This window comes from Gossypium arboreum, chromosome 12 (assembly GCF_025698485.1).
Source record: "Gossypium arboreum isolate Shixiya-1 chromosome 12, ASM2569848v2, whole genome shotgun sequence".
Classification (NCBI taxonomy): domain Eukaryota; kingdom Viridiplantae; phylum Streptophyta; class Magnoliopsida; order Malvales; family Malvaceae; genus Gossypium; species Gossypium arboreum.
This window is the reverse complement of record NC_069081.1, coordinates 108,894,756-108,906,756: the sequence shown is the minus strand read 5'-3', so window position 1 is coordinate 108,906,756 and position 12,001 is coordinate 108,894,756. Positions and strand designations below refer to the sequence as shown.

Here is a 12,001-nt window from a genome sequence, read left to right as displayed (position 1 = left end):
GAGAAAGGGAATAATAGTGGGTAGTTAGAAGTGGAGATGTATTTTAGGAATTGGAGGCACGTTGGTGTATAGATAGTTTCACATTGAAATAGACCTTACTATTCTTATTTCATTTCATTTTCTTTATTTTATAAAAAGAAACCCTATTTGTAACTTTCTTATATAAAAGACAGGATAATATAAATATTTGATTACAGTAAACAACCATAATGTGAGGGGCAGTCATTTAATGAAAAAAAGTATGACCTCATTTGATTTTAATATAAGAATTTTGATAAATATATTTTCCACCCTGTGAGAATTAATTATACAAATAATTAATAATAAAAATAATGGAAATGCGTAATGATGACGAGTCAATCAAATTTAGCAATCTGGATCAGATCTCCCCCAATTGCCCATCTTCTTCCTTCAATCATTCCATTATTTTAGGGTTTTAAACTCTCCTTACTTTTTAAACCTACAATTAAAAAAAAATACAGTTGAAGGGAACAAATAATCAAACCCTTAATGCTAATGCCATAATGCTATATACGTTTAGGGAGATTTAATTATTTCATACAACACGAGATTAAAGAAGAATCTTGAATCTCTTCAGCCTACCCAATTTAGCCCTTATGGGTCAAGATAATTTCGCTCCGCAGAAGAGATCTTCTACTGGCGGCGGCGGAGGTTTACCGACAATCCGCAACGAGACTGGCGCTGGCGGAAGAAACCGTGGATTTCCCAGTATGCCGCGTGGCAGGCAGATGCACAAGACATTCAACAACATTAAAATCACAATCCTTTGCGGCTTCGTTACGATCCTCGTCTTGCGCGGCACAATTGGCGTCGGAAATTTGGGAAGCTCCGAAGCCGAAGCCATCAACCAAAACCTGATCGAAGAAACCAACCGGATCCTAGCTGAGATCCGCTCCGACTCCGACCCTACGGATCCCGATGAATCTCTTGAAACTGAGCTCAATCCTAATGTTACATACACTCTAGGGCCCAAAATTTCGGCATGGGATCAGCAGCGTAAGGTTTGGCTTTCCAAAAACCCTGAATTCCCTAATTTTGTTAATGGAAAAGCTCGAATCTTGCTCGTCACTGGGTCGCCCCCTAATCCTTGTGACAATGCTATAGGAGACCATTATTTATTGAAAGCGATAAAGAATAAGATTGATTACTGTAGGCTTCATGGGATTGAAATTGTTTATAACATGGCTCATTTAGACAAGGAACTTGCTGGTTATTGGGCGAAATTGCCATTGATTAGGAGGTTAATGTTGTCCCATCCCGAACTTGAGTGGATTTGGTGGATGGATAGTGATGCTTTTTTTACAGATATGGTGTTTGAGATTCCTTTGTACAAGTATGAGAAGTATAATTTGGTTATTCATGGCTACCCCGATTTGTTATTCGAGCAGAAGTCCTGGATCGCATTGAATACAGGGAGTTTTCTGTTTCGGAATTGCCAGTGGTCATTGGATTTGCTTGATGCGTGGGCACCGATGGGACCTAAGGGTCCGATTCGTGAGGAGGCTGGGAGGATTTTGACTGCTAATTTAAAAGGAAGGCCTGCATTCGAAGCTGATGACCAGTCGGCTTTGATTTACTTGTTGCTTTCGCAAAAGGATCAATGGATGGATAAAGTGTTCATTGAGAATCAATACTATTTGCATGGTTATTGGGCAGGGCTGGTTGATAGGTATGAAGAGATGATGGAGAAATATCATCCGGGATTGGGAGATGAGAGGTGGCCGTTTGTGACTCATTTTGTGGGCTGCAAGCCCTGTGGGAGTTATGGAGATTACTCTGTTGAGAGGTGCTTGCGCAGCATGCAAAGGGCATTCAATTTTGCTGATAACCAGGTGCTTAAGCTTTATGGGTTTAGACATAGGGGATTGTTAGGCCCCAACATTAAGAGGATCAGGAACGAGACGGCAACTCCTTTGGAGATTGTTGATCAGCTCGACATCCGTCGTTCAGTGCATGGAAAAACTGAATCAAAGAGCTAGCAATCGGAACAGGTATTAAACGTGTCATATAGGTAATGTAATTTCGCAGTTGAAAAGCTAATTTCAATTGCCATACACTTCAACTTGTTTGGTAAAATTGTGTCGAATTAAATGAAAAGTTATGGTTTCCATGTTTTTTATTGGTCAAAGCAAGCAGCAAAAAGAGGGGAAATATAGAAGAAGGAAGCTTAAGTTGCGGATAAATACTTGATTAGAATGTTTAGTTATCATTTACTCGGATCAAATCATGAAAAAGTTTGAGTTTTGGGGTTTTACCACGGAGTGAGTTGTCGGGACAAACAGCGTATTGGTAGCTCTGGTAATGCATTTGGTATATGCTTGAATTTTTTTTTTTCTTCATAGCTTCTATATACTGAAATCTTGACACTGTGAACTGTAATGTTAGAGCCATTACCTAAGGTTTCATCTTTTGTTTTGTCTCATGTATTTGGTTGGGGTTTTCTTTTAACTGCAAAATCGAACTGAACTGTTATGATTGTAGGAGGGAGCCACTACCTAATTTTTCATCTATTTGTTGGATGAACCAAACTTTTACTCTTGCTTTTACGATTCATAGTTTTGTGCATATTTTGGACTTAATAAATTTATGTATGCATGAAGTGTGTCGTGTTTTTGCTTGTGTCAAGTCATTTCAACATTAACATAATAAAAATTATTAAATATAACCATTTTCATGCCTCTCTAAATACACAACCAAAGCCTCAAATTTTAGTTTTAGTTTTGGTTCTTATTTTATGTTCACATTTTAAATTTATTTTTATTTTTATATTTTAATTTTTGATATAATTTGGAATCTCAACTTTTATTATCATATTATTATATGGTTGTACATGTGTCTAAATATATAATTTTTTTGAGATTATATAATAATAGTTAAATTTCAATTTTGATTTTTATATTATGCTCTAATTTGATATTTAATCTTTATACTTAATTTTTTAATTTTTATAATGTAAGTTTAAATGTTTTATTTTGATTATAATGTTGTGGATTTCTAAAATTGTCAAACACTAAATTTCAGGTTTATTACATTGTATTTTTCTATTAAATTTCAATATGCCAAATCAAATAGCAAAAGAATTTTAATAGATTATAAATTTGTAATTGAATTTTTAAATTCAAAAATGAATAGATTAAAATTTTGAAAGCAAAAATTAAGAATAAATTTTAAAGGTCTATTTGGACAAAAGAGTAATTGAATGAAAGTGTAAAAGAGTAATTGAATGAAAGTGTAAAATTACCGTCTTTTGTAATTACAAAGAATTGTAATTCCTTAGATATGCTTAGCTAATAGAGTATAATTACATTGTACTTTTTATTTCATGTTTGGTAATATAAATTGTAATTACACAATATCATACTTTATATTTTTAAAAACATTAATTACTATAAAAATTATTAGCACGATAATTTTTTTAACAAGTAACAAAATTAAAATCAAATATTGTAGGCGGATTCCATCATCTAATGGTTCTTTTAAATTGAATGTTAATGGGACTTGCAATCCGTCTTCGAGACTCACTTTTTCGACAATTGTTGCAAAGGGTGAGTATCGTAAGTAGAGAAATATTAAAATATGTAATGTTGAACAAGTTGAGTTTTGGACTATTTATGACAGCCTTCAACTAGTATAAGATGTTAAGTGGAAGGAGGCTATAATTAAAATTGATTGCCAATGCGCTATAGTTGTTAAAAGGTATTTTTTATGGTCTCAAAGGACAAGTGAATAGAGACTTGATCTCAAGAATTTAAGAACTGTGTAAAAGTAATTGGCGTGTGGTCATAAAATAGATTTCAAGAGAAGCAACTTTTGCTCCTCACATTCTGTTAAGATTAATGAAAGAGTTTCCAATTAGTCATTGAGAATTCCATGTAGCTCCTGCTAAAGTTGCTAATCAAATTCGATTAGATAATCAGTCGTTACGGTTTAATTCTAATAGCGCTTCTATTAGTTTGTAATTAATTTCATCCTATTTTTACTATAAAAAGAAAAAAGTACCTAGAAGTCTCAATCACATGTTGGTGTGTAGATAAGTTGCCTGTTTGTGGTATCAATTTTTTAAGGTAATTATTCTGTCCACAGCCGGTAGTGTAAAACTGGCAGAAAAAAAATCTTCACCAAGTGAATTTAAAAGATACAAAATATCTTTTAAATGATTTAATTATTATTTTATTATACATTAAAAATAAATGGCATCAAGGAATTTTTACTGGATAATTATTATATTTAATCTATTATTAGCTCGGCTCGATATGTGTGTTTCAATTACTATTAATTAAATATTAAAATAAAAATAAAAATTTAATCATCAAATCATCCAAATTACAAAGAAGACTTTGTCCAATATACGATCCAACAAGTCGGATATCTAATTTTTGTCAAGTTTACCACCATTCTACTACGGTCTATATTTTCCTGCTATATAGAATTGAGTGATTCCTGCTATATGTAATATATTTATTTTTCATTCTCAAATATTTCAAATATCATCTCTACTAACTTCATTACCATTTTTAAAATGTAAATTTTATATAGTTAAGTATGTTTTAAACCAAAAGAAGAAGAAGATTGCAGTGAGAGAAAACAATGCAGGAGCTTTGGGATCATAACCATAAACCCGATAACAAAACAATACTCACTAATCATATATGTGGAAAGCATAAATTAGGGGAAAGAATAGACTCCATACACTATAACTACACGGCAATCAATAGTAATAGAGAAATGCTGATGTTTTGGTCTTAAAAATTACCTCCAGGATTGCCATCAAAATCGGTGAATCTTGAACCACATGTGATCACTGGGTCAGCCTTTGAAAGCTTGAGATTTACGACTTGCTACCCATACTTGCATTCATTTGGGCAATCTGGTTCAACAATCCCACAATTTTCTGTACAATCAACATACATTGAATCCAGAATGCTTTACCAACAAGAGATTGAAGTCCAAAATAGTATTGTCCGAGTTTTATTAGATTAAAATTTGTTGGTTTGAATTCACTTACGCATTTCAACAAATACCATACCTCGTCTTTCTCTTTTATTATTGTTTTCAACTGTTCCATGCTCTCTTCCCCGCACCTCCGCTGCCGTATCCGCTTGCACAACCACCATAAGAGCACCAGGAGCGCCACGTCAGCTATCCCCCTAAAAGACCGAAATGCCCTTCCAATGGTCCCGTTTTCATAATTGAAATAACAGGCGAGGGTAACGATCTTAGCACGCACAATCTGAACCAAAGTCCCCAACCAAACTCCGAACCCATGATCACCGTATGATTGGATGACATCACCGGCACCAGACGGCGGTAACAGAGATGGTTCGGAAACTGGGTTTTGTTGTTGTTGTTGAATTTGATAATGGAGATTTTCATGGTTGATAGGAGGGAAGATGGAGAGGTCGGATTGAGGAAAGGAGTCTCGGATCATCACCATCGACCTTGGCTGCTTTATTTGTTGACTGGGTTCTGATTTTGAGGCGATGGAATTGAAAATTTCCAATTCAAATAATAAGCTTTCTAAAATTCCATCGGTTTCTACCATGTTTTGTAGATTGCAGCTTAGAATGGAATCAGAAAATTTAAGAGCTTATGTTTTGCATCTGAATCAGCTTTTATAATTACGCAGCAGTCTACATAAAAGAATTTATTGGTAAAATACTAACAATTTTGGCATAGTTAAAAATATTGACATGGAATTCTTTAATGTTTATGAATGAAGTTATTTTAAAAATAATAGTCTGCTACCTTAGCACGTTACTGTTTGCCCTCTTTGGCAAGTCTTTAGGTTTTTTTGTGTCTTCTCTGTTGATGGCAGTCACATCTTCAATATTCTTAACAGCTTTAGCAATTGTCTTCCCACGCTATTGGCTATACTCCTGCAACCATGGAAACAAATTTTGCAGGATTAACTCTCGATGAAGAAGAAGAAGCAGTTTTGCAAGTACAAGTGGATCCAAATATAGAAAGGGAAGAAGGAGCTCTCAGATTGATGGGGTGTTTTCTAACAGCTAGCATTATTCATTTTCCAACAATGAAAAGCACTATGGCTAATTTATGGCATCCAGTTAGAGGTATTCAAATTAAAGATTTGGGGGAAAAAATGTATTTATTTCAGGTTTTTTATATTATGGATATGGAAAGAGTTTTAAAGAGATCACCTTGGACGTTCAACAATCATCTATTGATTTTATATAAGTTACAATGGAGAGAGGATCCTTTAAAAGTTCCTTTAATCTTAACTCCTTTCTGGGTACAAGTTCATGATGTCCCTATAGGATATTATTCTGAAAATCTGGCTATGCAATTGGAAAATTTTTTGGGAAATTTTATGGAATATGATGGCTCAAGTTTGGGGAAAGAAAATAGAAATTTTATGAGAATACAAGTTTAAATTGATATTCGACGTCCTCTTAAGAGGAATAAGCAAATTATGTTTTGTGGTAAATGCTCTTATGTCAGATTTAAGTATGAAAGACTATTTCTATTTTGCTTCTTTTGTGGTTGATTAAGTCATAATGATTCCTTTTGTGAAGCTAAGATGATGTTAGGGGCAAAACCTGTTGAGATGGGATGGGATTTATCTTTGCGAGCACAGTCAAGGAGAGCTCAAACAATGAACAGCGTCTAGTTACGAAAGGAAGGAGTAATGGACGGTTTCAACAAATGTGGTAATTCACAAGAAAGTAATGGGTGGGGGTGGAAAACAGAGTTAAATGTGCTAAGGTAATTGATCCTATTTTAGGATTCAATCTGGAAGGAAAAATGTCTTCGTTACGTAAAGGTAAGGAAAATTTATTAATTGGTCAAGTGCAAACTGCTATGGATCATGACCTGGAGGATGAAGTGGTAATAGGTGAGGAAGGGAAAAAGAGAGCTAGAGGTGAGATTGAAGAAAGCAATATTGGGATGCTTAGAAATAGGAGGATGTCAGAAGTTTCTCAATTATCATCGGCGGCTGCCAAAAGGTAAGCCGACCGGGAGCAATGAAAATCTTAAGTTGGAATGTTCATAGATTCGAATGTCCGTGGATTGGGGAATCCACGGACAGTTCGTAGACTTCGACATTTGCTGAAGGTACAACATCCCCAAGTGGTCTTCTCTATGGAGAAGAAAATTAATAGGAGTCAGATGGAAAAAGTAATGTGAAGTTGTGGTTTTCATTATGGTATTGATGTGGATTCGTTTTGTTCTAGAGGAGGATTATGTTTAGCATGGCGAAGGGATGTTATTATAATACTTCAAAGTTTCTGAAATCGTCATATAGATGTGATTATTGAGGATTCAGGTGATAAGAAGAAGTGGAGATTTATAGGTTTCTATGGTTCTCCTTACACACATGATAGGGATAAATCATGGAATCTGTTAAGGCAATTATGTAATAATGGTGAGCATCCATGGTTGGTTTATGGGGATTTAAATGAAATTTTATATGGCTTTGAAAAGAAAGGAGGCCTACCTCGTGAGGAGAGAAGGATGGAAGCCTTTTATAAGGTGCTTGAAGATTGCAATTTGGTTGATGTGGGTTATTCGGGGAATTGGTTCACTTAGGAAAGGGGAAATCTGTCAGAAACAAACATTCAAGAAAGATTAGATGAGAGAGTAGCAACAGAGAAATGGATATCCTTATTTCCAGATTTATTAATTCAACACCTTCCTCATTCCTTTTCAGATCATTGTCCATTACTTATAAATACTGGGCATAAAGTTAGAAGGCAGATCAAAAAAATTTCAAGTTTGAAGATTGGTGGGTTTTGGAGGAAACATTTTTTTAAAGAGGTCAGGTATATTTGGGAAAAGTTCACAGGAGATTTGTTGAGCAAGTTGGAAAATATGAAGCGAGGCTTAGAGAGATGGGCTAGCCAAATTCGAGAAAGTAGAAAAAAGAAAAAAGAGGTTCTAAATTCAAAGTTGACAATGCTACTTGAATCTGATAGGAATGATGAAAATCTGGCAGAGCTTATAGACACAAAGATTCAATTGAATTTTGAGATAGAGAAGGATGAATGCTACTAGGAACAAATGGCTCATATAAACTGGCTGAAACTTGGAGACAGAAATACTGCGTTTTTTCATAAGCAAACAACACAAAGAAGAAAGAGGAATTATATTTACAAAATGCAATTTGAAGATGGTAGGGAGACAGAGGAGGTTAAGGAGATGGAAGAAATTACCAGATCGTACTTCCAGAAGCTATTTTCAACAGCAAGACAAGGAAACTATGATAAAATAATGATGGGAATTGAGTGTTGCATTTCTGAGGAAGATAATTATAGATTAAAAGCCAGTTGCACTAAGGAGGAAATTCGAGAAACTTTATCAGAACTGGGTCCTACAAAAACACCAGGAGAGAATGGATTCCCAGATTTATTCTACCAAAAATGTTGGTCGATAATTGGAGAGGACATTTCTGATTACTGCCTTCAAAGACTGGACGAAGGTATGGAATGACACTCTATTAACAAAACAAATATTGTGCTAATTCCGAAAATTTTAAATCCTTCCAATATTACTCAATTTAGACAAATCAATTTATGTAATAAGCTTTATAAATTGATAGCCAAGGTCATAGCTAATCGGCTTCAGACAGTAATTAGTAAATGTATAGATGTAGCACAAAGTGCTTTTGTTCTACGGAGGTTGATCTTTGATAATGTGTTACTGGCTTATGAAATTTTGCACACTTTAAAACACAATAGGACAAGAAGAAAATGGCTTATGACTGTAAAATTAGATATGAGTAAGGCATATGATAGAGTTGAATGACATTTTGTGGAGGGAATAATGAAAAAAATGGGATTTGACCCAAAATGGGTTGACTTAATAATGAAGTGTGTCTCTACAGTATCATATTCAGTGGTTTTTAATGGAAACATTGGTGAAACTTTCTAGCCAACTAGAGGTATTAGACCAGGAGATTCTTTAAGTTTGTTTTTGTTTTTATTTTGTGGAGAAGGCCTCTCCAGTCTTATGCGGTTTGCAAATGAAGGGAACATACTTAAAAGAGTTAAAGCCAGTCGAAGAGGACCTACTATCTCACATCTACTATTTGCAGATGACTATCTTATTTGTAGAAGCTATTGAAAAGGAAGCACAATCATTAAAACAGATTTTGGAAGAATACAAGCTGGGTTCAAGCCAATGTGTTAGTTATGATAAATCGACAGTAATTTTCAATACAAATACTCAAGAGGGGGGAAAGGACGGCAGTTTCAAGGACACTTGGAGTACGAAGATCAACTGATCCAGAACACTACCTAGAGCTCCCTAATATGGTGGGAAAAAGGAAGAGAACATCATTTCAAAATTTGAAAGACAAGTTTAAAAAACATATTGACAACTGGAGTATAAGGCATCTTTCACAAGGAGGAAAAGAAGATTTTATAAAGGCTGTACTCCAATCCATTCCAACCTATACGATGGCTTGCTTTCTACTTCCTAAGTCTTTATGTACTGAATTGGAGGGTATTATAGCCAAGTTTTGGTGGCAAAAAAGTCGAAATAAGAAGGGCATTCATTAGTGTGCTTGGAAAGATCTATGCTTATTAAAAGAATACGGAGGGCTTGGTTTTCGAAATCTTGCAAAGTTTAATATAGCGTTATTAGCAAAGTAGGGGTGGCGTCTTATTAATTATCCAAGTTCATTATTAGCTCGTGTTTTAAAGGAAAAATATTATCCAAATTCAAATTTCTTTAATGCGCGGCTTGGAAATTTACCTTCACTTACCTGGAAGAGTGTCTGGGCAGCAAGAGGACTCCTTGAGAAAGGTCTATGATGGAGGGTTGGGAGAGGTGATCAGATTTTTGTTTGGAATGATTTATAGATTTCAGGAAATGAAGCAGATCGAGTACAAAATCAGGACAACAATGCAAACATTAAGTTAATTTCGGATTTAATAGATGCTACGACTAGAAGTTGAAAAGTAGAGGTTGTGATGAATACCTTTTGTTTGGACGCAGGAAAAAAATCATGCAGATTCCATTGGCAGAGACAGCGCATAAAGATTTTCAAGTATGGTGAGGGGAACTGTTCGGGGATTTTTTAGTCAGGAGTGCCTATAAACTATTATAGAAGTCTAACTTGGATCCTAGTAGTTATATTGTACATGCCGAAGCTAAAAACTTCTACAAGAAACTATGGAATTTATACATCCCCTCAAAAATTAAAATAATAGTATGGAGAATCTCTTGAAACTTTATTCCGTCCTTTGTTAATCTCAGACACAAGAGAGTTGTGTTGAATGATCAGTGCCCCACTGTCTTCAACATGAAAAGGATAGTAGCCATGTCTTTCAATAATGTCCTACAACGATTATGGTTTGGAATCAGTTAAACCTATCTTGGGTATTAGTCCACAATTTTGAAAATATGTGGGACTAGCTTACCTAGGTCTTCCGTCTAGTTACTAACGAACAGATCCGACATTTCTGTTGTGGTCTCTGGTCAAACAGGAACCGCTTAGTATATGAAAGGAAGCATGTAACAGGAAGAGAAATAGCGAAGCAAGTTCGAAGCTATATCTCAGAGTTAGATGCAACAAAAGAAGGAAAACACACCTTTCAGGTTGATAGAACCATTCACCAGATTTGTCGAAGATCAAAAGTCACAGTTCATTTTGATACAGCCTTTGACAGTCAATCTTCTAGATCGGCTACGCGCCTACTTGTACGAAACGAGGAAGGGGAGATTCTAGCATTAAAGGCGATCATTCACTTCGAGATAGCAACCCCGTTCACAGCAAAGGCACATGCAAGATTACAAGCAATAAAATTAGGAATTTTTGTGGGATTTAACAAAATGGATGTTGTGGGAGACTCAAAAATTGTTATTAGAAAATGTCAAAGTACAGAAACAGATAAATTGGCCATTGGAGCAATCATTAGAGACATTCAAAGCATAAAACACAGATTCTAGGAGATTGAGTTTCATTTTGTCCCTAAAGCAGAAAATATGATCGCTCATGTTATTGCGAAGGAAGCCTTAAGAGAAGAGAGAGTTATTACCTGGTGGGAGGAATCTCTGAATCTGTTCGTCAAGAACTATAGATTTATAGACCAAGGTATTCATATTGAAGAGAGGAAGATGGAAATGTTTTGGTGAAAAAAATAGCAGAGAAAATTAAAAGTCTCTTTTTGAAAAACTGCTATCATTAAATAGCTGGTCGGTGATGGAAATGACAAAGCCTATTGGAATCCAGCTGTTGATTTTACTGGGAGAAGATAAGATAATATTTTATTTCTGTTTTAATTTAGTTGAAACCGAATGAGATTGGGCCAGTTTCGTTAGTTTTAGGCCTGTGTTTTGTAGTAGGTTTTTTGGTTTTAGTTTTGTTAGCTTCGTTAGCTTTTGGCTTTAGTTTTCTCTAGTTAATGGTTTTCAACCCAATTCTGTTTATGTTTTATTTTATATTATTAAATCCAGTCATATCTTTATTCAAAAAATATATATATATATATATTGACATGGCTGATGTCAGAAGCAAAATAAAAAAATTTAAATTATTTTTAAAATAAGTAGAAATAAATACATATAGACAATTTATTTGTCTTGGAATTATAGAAAAACAAAAAAATTATAAAATTATTAAAAATTAATTAAAATCATAAATATATATATATATATATATAAACATCAATAACTTATATCATAAAATTAAGATTAACAATATTTTTTATATTCTTTCTCTTATTTTTAATTTGTCCAAGTTATATTAGTGATATAATTTAATCAAATAAATTATTTTTATAAAGTTTATGGTTTTAATTGATTTCTAATAATTTTATAAATTATCTTTTCATAAAAATTATGGCTTGAAATAATTATTTTTTAAAAAAATTCATAAAAATTTTAATTAATTTATAATGTTTTTATAATATAAATATTAATAATTTTAAATATTTTTAATAAATGTTTATGTTTTTATAATTCTAGAATAAACTTAGACAATGGGTGTCTAGATTCAAGTGAACTTGGACACCAATAT

The 12,001-nt window shown here is 34.0% G+C and overlaps 1 protein-coding gene and 1 long non-coding RNA gene across 9 annotated transcripts; one reads left to right on the top strand and one right to left on the bottom strand.

Annotated features, from left to right (window-relative positions):
• Positions 1-199: 199 nt before the first annotated feature.
• LOC108479747 (probable xyloglucan 6-xylosyltransferase 5) lies at positions 200-2,549 on the top strand. The gene has a single exon (XM_017782516.2). The coding sequence runs from the start codon at positions 618-620 to the stop codon at positions 1,998-2,000; it is 1,383 nt and encodes a 460-aa protein (XP_017638005.1). The 5' UTR covers positions 200-617; the 3' UTR covers positions 2,001-2,549.
• Positions 2,550-4,532: 1,983 nt separating this feature from the next.
• LOC108479350 (uncharacterized) lies at positions 4,533-11,231 on the bottom strand. 8 transcript variants are annotated; one of them, XR_001870450.2, is made up of 9 exons: positions 11,022-11,231; positions 10,575-10,730; positions 10,404-10,457; positions 9,962-10,321; positions 9,746-9,788; positions 7,478-7,581; positions 5,767-5,897; positions 5,048-5,651; positions 4,533-4,912 (listed from the first exon to the last, which is right to left on the bottom strand). It is a non-coding gene; the product is annotated as an uncharacterized LOC108479350 (long non-coding RNA). The 8 variants fall into 8 exon arrangements; XR_001870451.2 differs by lacking the exon at positions 7,478-7,581 and having other exon boundaries at positions 9,736-9,788; positions 11,022-11,230; XR_008276029.1 differs by having other exon boundaries at positions 5,027-5,897; positions 11,022-11,230.
• Between the last annotated feature and the right edge of the window lie 770 nt (positions 11,232-12,001).